Source organism: Chanodichthys erythropterus, chromosome 21 (genome assembly GCF_024489055.1).
Source record: "Chanodichthys erythropterus isolate Z2021 chromosome 21, ASM2448905v1, whole genome shotgun sequence".
Lineage (NCBI taxonomy): Eukaryota > Metazoa > Chordata > Actinopteri > Cypriniformes > Xenocyprididae > Chanodichthys > Chanodichthys erythropterus.
The window spans coordinates 19,096,410-19,114,622 of record NC_090241.1 but is presented as its reverse complement, the minus strand read 5'-3'; the positions used below and the strand labels follow the sequence as shown (position 1 = coordinate 19,114,622).

Sequence of the window (18,213 nt, the reverse complement as noted above, 5' to 3'; positions counted from 1 at the left end):
ACATTTATTCATTTAGCAGCTGCTTTTATCCAAAGCAAATTCGTTTTTTATCTGTAAATATTTTTATTTAATGCTTATTACATTTGCTTATTTATTCAATGCACATGCCCAGGGACAGCAGATGAAAATAAGGTATTTTTGCTTAAACTGGTCACATACATCACCAATGTAATTTTATGTCTTTATTGCCATTTTACATTTCACTTTTTATTATAAGTAGCAAATATGTACAAAATCTATACAAATATAGAAAGAAAGAAATATGCACAAGTTTTTTTTTTTTTTTTTTTTTTTTTTTTTGTGGAGGTGGCTAACATCCTACATTGTTCTGTTTAGGGTACTTATATTAATCAGGTTTCTTAGAAATCACATATCACTTCTCCCAGGTCTATGAACACTTGTCACAGATTGAAATACAAACAAATAGAGAAACCAGAAAAAATCTGGCTTAGTTGACAGTGGTGTTTCTTTCTTTTCTTTTCTTATTTTTATTTTTATTAATTATCTGAAATTTAAAAAATGAGATAAAGGGGGGACTAACTGACATTCCTGTGCTCCATATACGGCCTCTTCTCAGCTCTTTTCCGACATGTTGTAGAGGTGGCACAAGTGCATTCTATTGGGTTTTGGCAGGCAGAAGTGCCTCCTGTGAGATCCTGTGAGGACGGCATGAATTTACGCTTCAGTATGAAGTTTTTGCCAGGATAAAAACATCAAATGAGATCAGTAAATGAGCATTTGCATGAATCCTTGACATAAAAAGCAGAACACTCATTTAACAACCATGGCCTTTAGTTCAGGGCCAGTTGCAAAAACTGCTCAGACTTAGTTACATAAAAGGCTGTCTAATTTGCATAAAAAAAGTAAGACTGATTACCTCTTGTTTAACTACTAGTAGGTCAAACTAGTTCTCAAGACATGCTATTTATGCAACTGGCCCCTGTGTTATTCAGTAGTTTTGCTTACAGGTTTTTGCCAACATCTATCCGTCTATCTTTTGACAGTTGTTTGTGTGAAAGTGTAGAAGTTGGCGAACATCTTCACATGATAGGCCACATGAAAACAAAGTACACTTTGAAAAGTCAAAAGCACCCAAAGAGCCAGGGTGATGTAGTAACTGTGTCTTGACTTCTCCTCATGGCTAAAATGCATTGTTGACTGTGTCTCCTAGAGGAAATTAATCAAATTAGCTTGGATGCTGACCATTTCTTGTGTAGGCTATGTGGAATCTCCATGAATAATTAAAAATAATATACATATAGGCTATATAAAAATTACTAATCTTTATAGGATAGATCTATTTGTTTCTCCTCTAATAAAATTTTCCATATCCACGCAAAAAAAAAAAAAAAAAAAGCTTGTATATAGGGCCTAAATGTGGACCATAATATTTTTCTCTTTGACAAAAATCACAAGAATAATAAATATGTATAACCTAAATCAGTGGTTCTTAAACCTGTCCTAGAGGACCACCAGCTCTGCACATTTTGCATGTCTCCCTGTATCTGACACCTATTTAAAGTCTTGCAGTCTCTACAAATTAGCTCATGCGTTGTATCAGGTGTGATAGATGGGGAGACATACAAAACGTGCAGGGCTGGTGGTACTGAGTTCGAAATCGCCCCCTATACCCTCATTCACTATTCCATACATTACTCCACTAATATAGTACACTGGAGAAGTGAATGAAAACTAGTGAGTGAATTCGGACACTGAGTGTGCCGGAAGGGCTGCCCGCTTTTGCATAGTTTGTGCTTGCTGTTTAACATTTACTGGCAGCCCCAGAAGTAAGATGAAAAGATTTATCTTGAACTCTGTCATGGAAACTACTAGAATGCATAAACCGTGATTAAACAATTTAATAATCAATTAAAAATGAATTTATACCTGTAAGAATATCATTCTGTAGCCACATTGGATAAGGTATAAAAGAATGATTCAGCTGCGAGCGCCATCTTCAGGCGAGACGCGGGAATTCATTCATCTCACGAGCGTACATTAGTTGTACACTCGTTATTGCAGTGCATTGTGGGATTGAATGAGTGCACTCAATAACGTCCACTATGTTTTCGGACACCACTACAAATGGCTGCCCCCTCAAATAGTGCCGTATTTAAGGGTATAGGGGGCGATCTCGGACTCAGCCCAGGACAGGTTTGAGAACCACTGACCTAAATGAAATCTCATGATTAGCTGGGATGTGTCGCCTCATTTCTATTTTCGGTCACGTGACAAATAAATGATGAACTAAAGACCAGAAGATCCAGTCGAGTGGTTATCTATTGTGTTTATTCAATAACACGTTACATATGACATAAATCATACAACAAAGGGATGCATCATGGCAGAAAAAAATAGTAAGTTATTCCAACTCAATTAAAAAGACAGTGGGCTACTTACTTGCACAGCAAAATGAAAAACAGACCTAATTATGTTAGAGGCAGGCAACAAGTGTCCTTCTGTGTCGAAACCGAGCAGGTCTAGAACGTTAAAGTCGCGCGCTTGATTCTGAATATCGCGTTCTACGTCACGTCTAGACTAGTGGCAAGCGCGTGCATGTGGTCCTAGCGACAGGACGCTGGTATTTACGACACAATTTGACGTGGACCGTCACCACAGCAATGGCGGATGCAGTAGGGGAAGTGCTTCAAGGCAGCTGGTAAGAAAACACCACTGATCAATTTTACCGCTGGACGATTAACCGGTCTCAGTCTGATATTATCACTTGAAGTCCGTTGAAGAAAGATTATTAATGGTCGTAGCTTTTTCACGGCATTCATTTGAGTGGCAATGAGATAGCGATGCTGTGCTAAGCAGCTAACTTACTCTGGCTAGTCAAAGCACTTAGTGTATTGTTCCAGCTGTTTCTCAGACCTTCTCAGAAGTTTGATATATGCCTTTTATTCTTATGGTGATCTGTGTAATATGTGTTCTGCGAGATTAAATATGTCATTGTTGTGTTTCATTGGGAGTTGGTTGTGTTAAAACAGATTTTGCTAGGTGTTAGCGTAGCTTTGCACACAATAGAGTTGTGATGATTGTGGTACTCTGATTATATTATCTTTTTTTTTTTTTTTTTTTTTTTTTTTTTTTTACTATGGATACATTTTCCCCACTAATATGGTACCCATGATTGTAGTTTACGGTCTTCGGCTCTCTTTAAAAGTGTGAGTTCTGCTGTTTAGCTTTGTAAGACCTCTTTCTTAGCTGTGGTGGTTTTCTGGTGTTGGAAAATTGGTGACTTACTTTTTTTGTACTTTCTGTATTTATTATTTTTAATAAAATATATGTTTTGATGAACGTTTTAGTTATGTCTTGTACAGGAGAGTTGAAACAAGAATGAACATTAGAAACTCCTCCCAAGTTATAAATGCTTGAGGAATGGATGAGTATTACCGTTTGACAGCTCAGCTACACTGACTTATTGATGTCAACATTTTTTCTGCTTTATTATTTATCTGAACATGTGACATTGAAATAAGTTCTGCAGAATGATTCTGAAAAGAATTTTGAATCTTGATGTAATTCACTGCCATGGTAAACTGTTTTCATATTGACAGTCACCTGTAAGCACACAATCCACCATTATAGTTTTCTAAATTGTTTTGCTTAATCTAGAAATGAACTGTGTAATGACAATTAGTTTGGCAAAATAAAATGAATCCTAGATTTTTAATGATTCCTCTAACCAAAGGAAAATGTTCACACAGAGAAATCACACAGACACACCTCTTTTACTGAGCCTTTGTGTCCTCTTCCTCTTCTGTTGAATATGGACCTTCCTGTTTTCATAGGCAATGACCAGGAAGACAAATGACTCTGTAGGAGAGATAAACAGAGCAAACTTTGTGCCAGGGTGATGTTTATTTCATCCTGTGATTGCTAAGTCCATTATTAACCACAGATAGAGCCTCACATGTTCTTTAGCTCCTGTTGCACCTAAAAATGTATTGACTCTAAAGCTTCCTATCTCATTCTTCAGGCATTCGTCCAAATATCTAGATGTGGCAACTTGCATTTTTTCACCCCAGTTTGGAATGCTTAGAATGGCTTGTTGTTAGACAGCTTTCATTCCAAAGAGGATGTCAGGACTTTAATCAGCTTGATTTCTACTACAGTTACACATTTACAGTGTTTAGTTTTCTTTATATTTATTTAACTATGTTGTTCCACTGATGTAAATGTAAATGATGTGATGTCATTTAGGTTGATAACAGGTTATTTGTCTTGGAATAATTAGTTAGAATAGGTTGAACTTGAAATTTATACCATCTGTTAAAAAAAAACAAAAAAAAAACGTCATTAACTATTATATTGCAGGTATTTATTAAACAATTAAGTGTTTTGTATTTTTGTAATTGTGAATTATTGCTCTGAAAAAGAGTTTATTTTGTAATGCATGACTGTTGTTTTTGCAGCAGCTGAGAAGAGGTTGCGTGTGTGAAAGAATTGGAGCATCTGCGGTGTGTTTGCGTGAGTGTGTGATGCACATTGTTTGATTCCAGCACAATTGTTTTCAGCGGTAGTGTGTAAGTGGGGCTTTGTCTGATATTTTCTTTCCCTGGCAGTATAGCAGATGGTAAAGAGGCCCCAGAGGATTTCTTTCTGTTTTTCCTCAGCTAAAAAAAAAGAAGCAATTTAGTGCAGTTTTTTTTTTCTCTCTCTCTCGAAGAACCCTGTAGCAGGTTCTTGGCTTGTTCGGCTATTGTCTAGAATTTGTAGTAGGTCTGGAAGAAACCCTAGAGGAGAGTGAACTGCAGAAGTGCAGTTGCACAGAGACTGAGCATCAAGCTGTGATGAAGCTTTTTTTGACTGAATATTGAATATGGTGGAAACCTCCTTCTGCAGTTGAATTCTCAGTAATGTGTATTCATTGCACAGCCATGTCAGCTAACATGTATACACGCACACCTTATTTGTTGTGGTGATATTAATTTCTGTATAGCTGTTCTCGGCATATTGGTCATAAATGATTCATGTCAGGGACTGTTCACACAGTTTTCATATTTGCCTGTGCTATTTTTTTTTTGTTGTTTTATATATATATATATATATATATATATATATATATATATATATATATATATATATATATATATATATATATATATATATATATATATATATATATAAAAGCATCAGACTGAATAAGCATAAATTCATCAGACACTTAACGCAAATAATTGTTTTTCTCCTTAATTCTGGTATTAGAATTAATTAGAATAAGTTGTTGTATTCTTTATACTCACTTTATATTAAAGCAGTTCACCCAAAAATAAAAATTCTGTCATCAAGTACTCACCCTCATGTCATTCTAAGGCTTTTGTTCATCTTCGGAAATGAAAGTAGTTAATCTTGGTAATGAAATCTGAGAAATTTCTGTCCCTCCATTGGAAGTTCACTCAAAACTTTTTCAAATTGTTCATAAAGAAGATTGTAAAATAAATCCATTTTGTCAATAAGATTTTTTTAATGCAATTTAAGGATGCATTTTATTGATCAAATGTGAGATATTTATGATGTAAAATAAATAATGAGTTTGTGAACTTTCTGGAAAAAAAAAAGTATCATGATTTACACAAATTAAGCAGCACAACTGTTTTAAACATTGATAATAATAATAAATGTTATTGAGCACCATATCGATCAGCATATTATAATGATTTCTGAAGGATCACGTGACACTGAAGTATGGAGTAATGGCTGCTGAAAATTCAGCCATCACAGGAATAAATTACATCTTAAAATATATTAATAGAAAATGGTTATGATTGTAATAATATTTCACAATATTATTGTTTTACTGTATTTTTGATGCCTTGGTAAGCATAAGAGACTTCTTAAAAAAAACGTCTTTAAAAAAATGTTTCATAACCCCAACTTATGAACAGTAGGATCATTGTGCGTGATCAGGTCACAGTGTGTCATGTTTGCTTTTACTGTGTGTTTTCTGAAGGAATCAGGATCTGGCTGATGCTCTTGACTTGGCAGAATGTGATCTGGACACTGATCAGGATAGTGTCATCCAGGTCCGAAACCTTCCCCCACCACAGCGGGCCAAGTTATGGATGGTAAGTGTCTACAGACAAAACGGCTTGACTAATCAGTCTGGGTAGCATCATTGACTATCTTCATTATGAAAAAGCTTTGGAAAGATTGTACATGATGTGTGTTGATGAGAGAGACAGAAAAAGTGATATGTGTAGTATACATAAGAGAATACACAAGGCTTTGTTTTAAAGAATATCCTTCAGAGTCAATGGGTCTCAAAGGGCTTTAGAGAGCCTCTGTATCGATCATATGGCCATTAAGGAAACTGTAGCTTGGCTTGGAATTACGAACCCTTTAAACCTGTTCCTCCGTGGGAGATTAGCTTTTATATCTAATGGTGTGTGTAAAGGGCCTTGTTGGACTGTAGGTGTTTTATGCTTACTTTTCTATACTTTGTCTTATTTTATAATTTATTTTTTTTCTAAGCTTCGGTTTCTGGCTCTTATGTCAAACGTGTATGTGTTGACAGATTGCTTTGAACGTGTCTGGTAAAGGAGACAGCCTGTCCTCATGGGATGGGGTTTTGGACCTTGCAGAACAGACGCTCATTCACAGCCGCAGTCAGCAGATCATTGGTGAATAACCTTTGTACACCTCACCTCATTTTCATTGTGCCATTTATGTGTGATTATGCACATTAGGACAGGGCGATATGGCCAAAAATCATATCTCTATTTTTTTGGCTAAATTACGATATATGGTTATATATCTCGTTTTTTCTACTTTTTATTTGGTGAAAAAAAAAAAATTCTGTATTTATTTTAAAAAATGTTATTTCACATCATGCCCAATGTTGTTCTACAAACAATAATAAAGGCTATAAAAACAAATATAGTGAATGTAACCATGTAGCTATGCTATATATTATGTGCAAAAAAGAGTTAAAATCACATTACATTCTACAATATTGTAACATTACAATCTAAAAACAAAAATAATTCTTTTTAAAGCACAAGTTATATTCATTAAAAAAAAAAATGTATTTGCCATAATATGCCATATGTAGAACTGCTTTCAAACGCTCCTGTGTGTATCTGTAAGCGCTCTGTGAAGAGCATTATTGATGTCTATTATACAACATGTTTTTGAAGCGTTGAAGATTGTAGCCAATCACAAACATGTCTGATGAGTGCGTGAACACAATGGCCAATCAGAGGTATTTACGAATCTGCTCAAAGCGCCATTTTTTTTTAAAATTTCAGTACCGACTTGGTATTGTTATTGTTAATTTGTTTCAGTCACTAGGTCACAATGCGGAAGAAAAGATCTATCACTGTTTTTGTTTCATTGTGAATTTATTTTTCATCTCAAGCACTATTGAAAACAAGCACTTTTTTTTGTTTCTGTATAAAGTATAGTTAGTTAGTTATTTAGTTCTTGCTTGTTCTTTCTTTTAAAAATAGCAGACATGGCAAGAACAAGGCATCAAGCAATGCAATATTACTTTTACACAAGCCGTAAATTACAGTGTTGTGAAATACAGCCTCATATAAATCAGTAGGATATTTTGTTATGATGCTAATCTTTGACCTGTGTAATCTTTGCATATAGATGAGCTGGGGATACCACTGGAGGAAGGGCGGGACCTGGTGTCAGATGTGGAGTCAGTGATCACCTTCTACTGCAAGTCCAGAAATGTCACCTTCACTCCAGATCTTAGTTGGCCACACATCCTCAAACCACTCCTGGGTTTACAGCTGTCCCGCAGAGACCTCTACAACTGCTTCTACGCCATCATGAATAAATACATTCCACGGTAGTAGTGTTCATATTAAAAAAGAAAATGTGGGCAAAAATAAATAAAAATGATAAAACAAACCCCCCACAGTTTTTCTTTTTTTTTTTTTTTGCCACTCCAAAACTTACCTAATCCATAATTTTATTTGTGCAGTGACAAGTTAATTTGATCAAACAATAATAATAATAAAAGGTTATTATTGCAAATTATGCGCATTATGTAGAATGCATATTATGTAGAAAATCATAATCCCTGAAATGATCACGTCTTGTATAAAAAGGAAAAAAAAGTTGAAATGTTGATTAATTGTCTCATTATTTACTTTTTTGCACTTTGCAGAGACTGTTTTGTGAAAGGACGGCCATTTCACCTGTTCAGGCTCCTGTTGCAGTACCATGAGCCTGAACTCTGCTCCTTCCTGGACACAAAAAAGATCACTCCTGATTCCTATGCCATCAGTTGGGTCAGTCTTTCTGTCTGATTAGTTTATGAAACATTTGTCTCAGTACAGGAATCCAATCCTGCTTATTGAGGGCCAACGAGTTTAACTCCTACTTACCCCAACACTACCTCTGGAAGTTTCTAGTAAGAGAACTGGTTCCAGTGTGTTAAATTGAGGTTGAAGCTAAAGTATGCAGGACAGTGGGCCTCCAGGAGCAGGATTGGCTTAGTATATCAATTCACCCCTGGCTTAGTATATCAATTATATGTAACTTATATAACTTGCATAGCAAGTTTGAGAAATTTGTTATGGTTATATTCCTACTAGAATGAATCAAATATCCATTAAACATTTTTACCTTTATGCTAAAAAACTTGACTCTTACATCATTTTTTTGCATTCTTGTCTCTTGTAGCTGGGCAGTCTCTTTTCTAGCCACTGTCTCCCTGAGGTCACACAGGCCTTGTGGGATATTTATCTCCAACAGGCTGACCCTTTTCTCATCTTCTTCCTCATGCTCATCATCCTTGTCAATGCCAAGTATGTGACATTTCAGACTGTTCAGTGAACTCAGTTGATTAAAGGGGTCCTATTATGCTCATTTACAGGTTTATAATTTTGTTTATGGCATCTACTAAATATGTTCAAAATGTATGTAATGTTCAAAACCAAAATCATTTAATGATTTTCTTTTTTTTTTTTTTTTTTTTACAATTCACATTGTTGCAGCGCCTGTCTGCTTTGATTGGTCAGCCACCCCAGTCTGTTGTACAGTTGTAAATCTACCACTTATAGCATTTGTCGGAAATGTAATGCCCTTACCAAAAAAGCAACAGCTCTGGAGGCTTCCTGAGGTGCTGTAAACACAACTGTAACTACGCAAACCACATCAGATTTGCCGAATCAGTTTGAGCCAGAGTCCGATAATAACAGTTAAGAAGAATAGCTGGTCAACCTGTACCACTTTCGCAAACATGACTTGTGCCGGATTTTTCACAGTGGTATTTCTTTATTTTATACCTCTGTTACATTTCAGATGTGATGTTACAACTGTGTTATTTATAACATCTGGCCTGCATCGAACTGCATGGTTCAGAAAGCAGTTGTTAGAAAAATGATGAGAACACAACAACAAGTTTGTGGTTGTATTCTGATGAGGAATAGTGTAACATGGATTCAACACACTACGAATGCAACCAGGCCCTTTTTTCGTATGCCTTTGTCAGGAACTATTTAAATGAGGAGTATTGTGACGCATACATTCCTGGAAGAAAACTCAAAACTACAATCGTGCTTACTGATATAGTGAATAACTCTCTTTGGAGTGTACTTTGTGCTTTCTATCTTTGCAGACGTTTTTCATGCTAACACAGTAAAAAAGCATAATAGGACCCCTTTAATGAACTACATTAAGGCAGTTTTACTCATCTGTTTATGAGATCAAGTAAAAACAGTTTTTTTTGTGTGTGTTCTGATGTCCAGAGACAGCATCCTTGTACAGGAAGGAGATGGCAAAGAGGAGATAATCAGTAATTGTTTTTTTTTGTTCTTTTTCCATGCATTATTACAAAAAAAAATACATTGCAAAAACCTGTGTGATGAGTGTACAGCTGTAATTTATTTTTATTTTTTTTTAGAAATGCTGGAGCAGTCACCGTCATTACTCGAGGCAGAGGACATTGAAGACTTGTTCTCTTTAGCACAGTATTACAACAGCAAGACGCCTCTATCTCTTAGAAAGGTAAGCATTATATCTGTGTTCTTTTGGCCGGGTATTGTCAATGCAAATAACAATAGATCAGAAACTGTGGTGTATCACAATAACATAATTTAATAGCATATAGCATAATTTAAAAGTTTAAAAGTATTTGCTGTATGTGTGTGCAGGAGAACCATAATCTGTTTGGCAGCAGCCTGGTTGCCCTGAAAGAAGAGGACATGGACCTGAGTCAAGCGCTCTGTCTGCCTGTATCCGTCCCTGAGATCCTGCAAGCCAACCAGCTGCAACCTGTGAGTTCCCACTCCAAGATTACTGTTGAAGACCTCTCCAAATCATCTTTCATGATTATTAATGTTGATAATCAGGGCTCAACATTAAAGGATAGTGCACGCAGAAATGGAAATTGTCATCATTTACTAATTTTACTCCCTCATATGTTTTCATGAACTTTGACGAATGAAGATATTTTTTAATGTTTTCACACTGTTCAAAAAGTACATGAAGACATTGTAAAATTAATCCATATGAATGAAGCAGTTTAATCCAAGTCTTCTGAAGAGACTTAGTCATTTTATATGATGAAAAGATTTAATTTAGGCTTTTATTCACATATAAGCATCGGTCATCGCACATAATATGGTAAACATGCTCGATACGCGAGAACAAACCTTTGTGAGTGTGAAGCATGCATGTTTGAGCTTCTGTTTACCATATTTGACGTGCTCTAAAAAAATCTCTTCAAACTCATACTGTGACTGTCCTTGAAAAATAGAACTTTTTCTAACATCTTGATTTTTTTTTTTTGATTTTTTTTTTTGCCATCTGTGCATGACAATCACAAACAGAGAATCAGTTTTTAGCATGTGATTTCTTATTTCCAGCTATGTTATTCTTGCGGTTTTATGCTACTTAGGAGGGTGTGAGGTTTTTTGTAGTCGACTGCCGTCCTGCAGAGCAGTACAATGCTGGTCACCTCTCCACTGCCTTTCACTTGGACTCTGATCTGGTAAGAATTTTTGCAAGCAGAGAAGAATGCTTTTGATTTGAAAACACAATGGCATTTGTACCAATTAGTCAAATAGAGATTGATTTTCAAAGGATCCACTTTGTTTCCACAAAAATGTTTATGTGTAGCTGCCTCAAAGAGGAATTACACACAGCTCTGTGCACCTCTTCACCATCAGAATACCAGTGATAGTGTAATGATATGGTATTGGTTCACAGATGCTCCATAACCCCTCTGAGTTTGCCCTGTCAGTGAAGTCTCTTCTGGAGGCACAGAAGCAGTCTCTGGAGTCAGGCTCTGTAGCCAGCGGAGAGCATCTGTGCTTCATGGGCAGTGGACGTGAAGAGGAGGACATGTACATGAACATGGTGCTTGCCCACTTTCTACAGGTCAGAACTGTCTCTGCTGATACATATTGAATTGTTGTGTAAATTATTATTGAAAGAATTTCACAACTATTAGAAGTATAAATGGTAAATCTACTTAAATATTTTCTTTTTCTAGAAAAATAAAGAGTATGTGAGCATTGCAAAAGGTGGATTTATGGGTAAGTTCTATTTTTTATATATATAAATATATAATCAGCAGTTATACATGATAACAGCAGCAGTTGTATTGTGCTGATGAGACTGTTTGTACCTTTTTGTTTCTTTAATATTCAGCATTGCAGCAGCACCTGGCAGATATTAATGTTGAAGGGCCGGATAATGTTTATGTTCACTGGATTGTGAGCACCTCAGGATCCCACAGTAGCCTCAGCTCAGCTGACGTGAGTGTGTGTGAGATGCACTTTACATCATCAGATTGTGCATTAAAGCTGTGTTACTCACTAATGTGGGCATGCAGCCCATAAACCATGCTTTTGTGGTCCATGTCATCATCATCATAATTTTATCAGTCCATTTTTAAATTATTTATGGTACTTCTCTGAAGATTTATCCACCTTAATTTTTTACTTAAGAGCCCAAATGGCCATTTTTATCTTGAATGTGAAAAATAATCTGAATATATGTAGTCTTCCTTTCATTTTTTTGGGGTGGCAATTAGTGCCATCTAGTGGACATTGTATGTAAAGCAAACCATTAAGTCCTTCAACCTCCATTGTAAGAAGCAAATGCCTCTTTAGTCTTCACTTCCAAAGTTAATTCAGCCTGTCTCTTATATTGATACAGGGGGAACTGAACAGCACAGATGGCAAAGGAGTTAAATCACTTGTCAACAAAATGACCTTTGCACTCAAGTCAAAGTCGGTTAATGTGAAGGAGAAAGTGATCAGCTTCATTGAAAACACTTCCACACCGGTCGACAGGTGAGCATCTTCACTGGACAGGCATTCTTTCACATCCTTCTCTGCAGATATGTCCGTCTAATGATTTAAAAAAAAAAAAAAAAAAAAAAGGGGGTAATTGATGAGAAGGAAAAAGGGGTAATGATCAGATTTTGTTTTGTTGTTAAACCCCTTACTTAAAATAACTTAAATTATATTACATAGAGTCATTTATTTAAAGTGACTGTTTTCCTGAAGTCTTCCTTTTTCAATCATCCTCCAAACCTATGCCCTGTTATTTCACACTAGAATGTCTTTCAATCTACCCTGGCCAGACAAGGGAATACTGGATCGGTAAGACTTTGTTACTGTTTGTCTGTGCCCCCTTTAGCGTGCATCTGGGTTTCGCAACATGCCCTCTCAAGGTGGCGCTGTCAGCTTTAGCTCATTTTGTGGGTTTTTAAAACCCAGATTAAACTGCACACCCATGTATGCTCTAACCCCATATGCATCTGCATCACTTGCATCTATAGTACAAATATTCTATTCAGTCTATTGAATTTCCTGTTTCCTGCTAAAATTCTTCAGAGAATATCATCAGAGTAGAATAATAATCTAGAATTTCTGATTTTGTCATCCACTACCAGACATTCACATGCATGTGTAGTAGAATTCACAAATACCACTCAGAATGGTGGAAGCTGTCAACCACAGGTCTTTTTGTCACTTTGTGACAGTGTTGTGACCTTTATCACTGCATTTGCCACTTTGTGCCTTTCCTTGTTTTATGCCAGCAGTTTCTGTCTCGCAGCCTGACGTCTCAGTCATCTTTGATGCCCCTAACTTGTATGGAGGGAGACTGCAGTCCTTCATTGTTTTTATACAGATTTGATCATTGCTGTGGAAGGCTGGGGCAATTGTGATTTACTATTGAAGTTGTTCAGGTTTACTGTAAAATGTAGTCTGTCTTCACTTTGTAAACTCTGGTCTTCCACACTTTGATTCTCATCTATGTTAAGCCCCTTTCACACAGAGATTCTGGAAAATACATGGATAATGTGTCCCAGGATTGTTTGATTTTTGGTTTATTAATGCCGCCAGCGATTTTCTGGAATCTGTCTGTGCGTTCACACTCATCCTGTAAAGATCCCTAAAGACACGTGATGTGTAATGTCTCCGCAGCGTCTTAAGTTTGCATATGGTCTGCAATTTCTCTCTCGAGAAACCACGCTTGTGCATTTTTTTTCTGATTCACACCTACATTTGAATACCAAACCACTAAGCTGGTGAACGATATAAGCTTTAGCATCCTCAGTATGACCTTATGGCATAGGTCCTGCCTTTTGTTCACACATGCCGCGTTCCGGGACTGATCCCAGCAATGTTATTAGGTCCACATCCCATGATTGATCCCGAAATCAATCCCGGGACATGTTTGCGTTCACACAGAAGACACTCTGGCAATTTTCTGGGAACAACGTGCTGGGTGAAAGGGGCTTTAAAATGCAAACATGTTAACTTCCCTCTCTTCCAACTAACAGTATTCACCTTTCTAATCCTAGAGGAAACCTCATCTCACTTCCATGCTCTTAGAATGCCTGTATTAGGGCAAGAAAGACAATGCTGGTGTGAGGGACAAACCTTTATTCTTCTAGTGGTTCGTATAAGTACCTCTGATGCTATTTCTTTTCCTTCAGGCATGTAAGCAGCAGTGATCGGGTGGGGAAGCCATACAGGGGTGTGAAGCCTGTTTTCAGCATTGGAGATGAGGAAGAGTATGATACAGGTAAATACATAGGTCCACCTAAACCAGGGACATTCAACTTGCACTCTCCTGTAGAGTTTAGTTCAAACTCCAATCAATATGTAATTTCTATTAAGCAAGGTTTTAAGGATAAAAAAAAAAAAATGTAATTATATTAACAAAATAACCAACCCTATGTCCAAGCCAGTATGTAGCCAATAATGTAATTAGAATAAATCTGTCGAGGCCCTCTATTGGGCTATGGACCCCTAGTTGAGAACCACTGTACTAAACCTAAAGTATAGATATTTATAAATTCAACATTTGGTACACTCCATCATCTCATATCTGGGTCCCTGTGTTTTTCCTTATTTGTTTCTTATTTCCTTTCCTTCTCTTAGATGAGATTGACAGTTCATCAATATCAGATGATGACAGGAAAGAGATTGTCAATATACAGACTTGGATCAACAAACCAGATGTGAAGCACCATATTCCTTGCAATGAAGTTAAGGAGACTGGACACATGTTCCCAAGGTGAGGCCACATGTCTGAGCACATCAGAACAAGACATGGGATTGGAGCTCCAGGGATTTCACTACAGGCGAAATCCTCAAATAAAAGTTGAAATACCAGAAAAATAGTTCCTCCATTTAAAAAAAAAAAAAAAAAAAAAAGAGAGAGAGAGAGAGAGAGAGAGAGAGAAAAAAAAGCGATGTTATATTCTCTGGCGGCCAAAGTATTAAGCGGAATAATACGTTTATAAATGACCAACTTATAAAAACAAATTAATAGTTGTCTTTGTAAAGAAATGCTTACTTTATATGTAGTTTGGAGCCACTGCTGTGACGCTGTACAAACACTTTCAGTGTGAATACTTGCGTATCTCTGCAGCTGCAGTGATGATGTAGTTACGCTCACGCGCCGCTCAAGCTTGCAGTGTGAAACGGGCGTAATGGTTTGAGAGTCAGACTTGCCGAAGGTCGTGGGTTCGAGTCTCGGTACTGGCAGGAAATGTAGGTGAACAGCACTTTCTTCCACTCAAATTACCCATTACCCTTGAGCAAGGCACCTAAATCACAAATTCTGAGAATGTGACATCATACTTGGCAGATTGTATCAATTACATTGTTACGTCAGTAGGTGGAGACAAGTGACTGTTAAAAAATATATATTTGTCATTAAATCATTCGTTCAAAAATGCTGATTTATCCAGTAATGAAACCGGCTTAATTAGCAAATCATTGAATGGCAAGAAAAAAAAATAAAAAATAATAATAATAATAATGCAAATGAACTGAATTGTGATCTCCTTTTAAACAAACAAACAAAAAAAAATCATGATTCTCAATCTATCCAGAATCGTGCAGCTCTAGTGTGTATTATGGTATTGATAATTCCATTGTTTTATTTTTCACAGCCATCTGCTGATCACTGCAACACACATGTACTGTTTGAGAGAGATCGCTGCCCGAAAAGGTTTTGCTTACATCCAGTCCAGGCAGGCCCTAAACTCTGTGGTGAAGATCACCTCCAAGAAGAAGCATCCAGAACTCATCACTTTTAAGTTTGGCAACAACAATGCTGCAGGAGTGGAGATAGTGGCTGTAGAAAGGTGACTGATAACAGGACACCAAGAGACTTTTATGTATTTTAACTGCTTTCGCTATGGGGGCTTTCACACCGAATAGTTCTAGGAACTAGTCACCAGTGTGGTTCCGCCAACAGTTCTAGGAACTATGAAAAGATTCCTCTGGTGCGAAAGCCCCTATTATCTCCTGCTGGTCATGGTATACTAGATAGAGGTGTTATTTGAGTGTTATTTATATACTATTGCAGTTTTTAGTGATATTTTAAATTGGATTTTATTTTTATACTTTCAGTTTTTGATTTTTACAAATTTTGTTAGTACTAAGCTTTTTATCTATTACTACTTAAATTAAAATAGAAAAAAAATAAAATTAAAAATAATTAGTTCATTTTTGTTTAGATTTTTGTCCAGTTAGTAATTTTAGTGCTTCAACTTAAAGGCACAATATGTAAGATTTTTGGATTAAAATATCCAAAGACCACTAAGACCCACAAAGTCGTGGGTTCGAGTCTTAGTACCGGCAGGAATATTTGTATATAATTGATTTGTGTACTTATATTATCACACATTTTTCCAACAATATTTAAATCCAGAGAAATCAGCTATTTTAACCAGTGTAATGTCCCGTATCATTGCGTCGCCTGTCAAAGATGTCATATCCACGATTTCTGGTTTGAAATACCAAAGACGCTTTAATACATTATGTTTTTTATTAGACAGGTGAGAGACTGTTTGGGTACCTTTATTGACAGATTTAGCTCGACACGCTTAGTCTTATTGTTTGAATCTCTTGTTTTCTTGGTTAAGTGCGAGTAACATTTTTGTCCCATGCCTCAGAGACAACATAAAATTTTCAAGTGGCTAACCGCATAATCAGAAAGAGCTTTATTTTTAGAAACAATACAGCATTTTCTCCACCATACAGTGTTTTAAATTGCTTTTCATCGGCTATGGAGGTAACAACAATTCACATGATTCCACGCTTATTCACGGCGTCATCAAGCTACGCTTTTGTTATTGCTTTGATTAAGCGACCTCTAGTGGTGAAACTTACATACTGTGCCTTTAAATGTATTTCAGTTAATTGCCAAAGCAAATATATTCCAACTAGATAACTAGTTGTTCAGGCAACTCAACAACTGTTCATTTTTGAAAATGCTTATGTTTTACACATTTAGTTGTGTCTGTGTTCTGATGTTTCTTGTCTTCTCTTCTCAAGGTATTTAATTCCAAATGCAGGTGATGCCACTAAAGTCATCAAACAGCAAATCATGAAAGTTTTAGATGCTATGGAGAGCTCTTAGTGACAGAGACATCACTCTGAGATACTTCACTCTGGTCATCCAGGAGACAGCCACAGCTCCAACCAAAACAGCCTGAAGGGGGAAGGAGGGAGTAGAGCATTCCCACACTTTTTTTTTTTTTTGGTCATCATCCCCCCCACCTCCTCCCTGGACAACACTGACATGGAGTTCTGTCAAGACTCTTTGGGCATATTGCCATCATGATTGACAGGAGTTCTAAAACTTTGGGCATGGAGATATCAATATGAGCCTGCATTAGAAATGTTTATTTTGTTAATTTTGCTTTTTGATTTCTATTTCTGTTTTGAGAAACTGACCTAATTAAGCAAGTTAGATTTATTATCTCTCCTCTATCTGTCTCGAGCCTTAATGAGCTATAGCTTTTTATATGAGTCTCAAACAGGTCCTCTGGATGAGAAAACGGTTTTGGAACCTCAATCAAGGAACCTCATTGCTCTTTATCTGCTTTAATGTTTGATGTCACTAATTCTTTTGCTATTTGAAGATATATAAACATCATATATTGCTGAATACTCATGTAACTGAGAAAAGTTTGACATATTTATCAGAACAGTGTTTTTACAGCAAACAAATTCACCAGGAGCCTCATCACAGGCATTGAGGTGAATATATACTTTAATTTTCATATTTGGAAAGTATGGTTGCTTGCACAAGAATGTGACACACATATACTTCCATACAACTCTTCTGCTCTTTGTACTGATTCACTAAAATGCCCAGAAATTGTTAACCTTTTGTTGGATCTCCTGGTTCCATTAAGTTGTCTTGTGATTGTAGCTTTCAAGATTAAAAGGACTGGGTTGATGCGACGTTGACAGTAAAATGGGACTTCTAAGTTATAAGTAATGGCCAAGTTGACCAGAGAATGTGTTGAGAAAGTTTAAGATGCCAATAATTGAGTTAAGTGGACCAGCAAATGTATTGATGTCGAAGCACTAAAGAAAAACTGGCTTGTGAATCTAGTGTTCATTAAAATAAATATATACACAAACAATTAACCTATACATAAACCTTATGTTTGATACTGGTAAACAAAGCTCAAATGAATGTGAGGAAAACTAAAGGTAACCTTAAAACTATTTTTGGAAAGAGTCCTGTCAGTTTCTCACACTATGCAAGTTCTAAAAATTTGAAAGTCTTAAGAATGAGATTCTTAAAATGACCTGTACGTTACAAAGCTGTTCATCGAACTGTCCCCAATGCTCAACTTAACCTTTTGTTTGTCTGTTAAAACCACAGAATGTGATTGATAAAGTGTTTAAATAAATCAAAATGAGGTCCACCATGTCTGACTATTCTATTTGAATGAAACCTGTTAATTATACAAAA

The 18,213-nt window shown here is 36.4% G+C and overlaps 1 protein-coding gene across 2 annotated transcripts; it reads left to right on the top strand.

Annotated features, from left to right (window-relative positions):
* The first annotated feature begins 2,582 nt into the window (after window positions 1–2,582).
* On the top strand, window positions 2,583–18,179 carry tbc1d23 (TBC1 domain family, member 23). Of its 2 annotated transcripts, XM_067374885.1 has the most exons (19): window positions 2,583–2,659; window positions 5,957–6,071; window positions 6,521–6,626; window positions 7,603–7,807; window positions 8,129–8,252; window positions 8,647–8,771; window positions 9,714–9,760; window positions 9,869–9,972; window positions 10,119–10,241; window positions 10,865–10,957; window positions 11,176–11,346; window positions 11,462–11,504; window positions 11,620–11,726; window positions 12,130–12,266; window positions 12,534–12,578; window positions 13,922–14,010; window positions 14,370–14,505; window positions 15,389–15,583; window positions 16,779–18,179. In XM_067374885.1, the coding sequence occupies exons 1-19, from the start codon at window positions 2,622–2,624 to the stop codon at window positions 16,861–16,863; spliced, it is 2,088 nt and encodes a 695-aa protein (XP_067230986.1). In that variant the 5' UTR covers window positions 2,583–2,621; the 3' UTR covers window positions 16,864–18,179. The 2 variants fall into 2 exon arrangements, with proteins under 2 accessions (XP_067230986.1, XP_067230987.1); XM_067374886.1 differs by lacking the exon at window positions 12,534–12,578 and having other exon boundaries at window positions 16,779–18,178.
* Window positions 18,180–18,213: the final 34 nt, after the last annotated feature.

Bases quoted from the DNA above. Each gene is read 5' to 3' on its own strand.
- tbc1d23 (XM_067374885.1), top strand. From the start codon at position 2,622: ATGGCGGATGCAGTAGGGGAAGTGCTTCAAGGCAGCTG. The intron at 7,808-8,128 runs GTAGTAGTGTTC...TGCACTTTGCAG, and splicing joins ATGAATAAATACATTCCACG to AGACTGTTTTGTGAAAGGAC. The intron at 12,579-13,921 runs GTAAGACTTTGT...CTTTTCCTTCAG, and splicing joins GACAAGGGAATACTGGATCG to GCATGTAAGCAGCAGTGATC.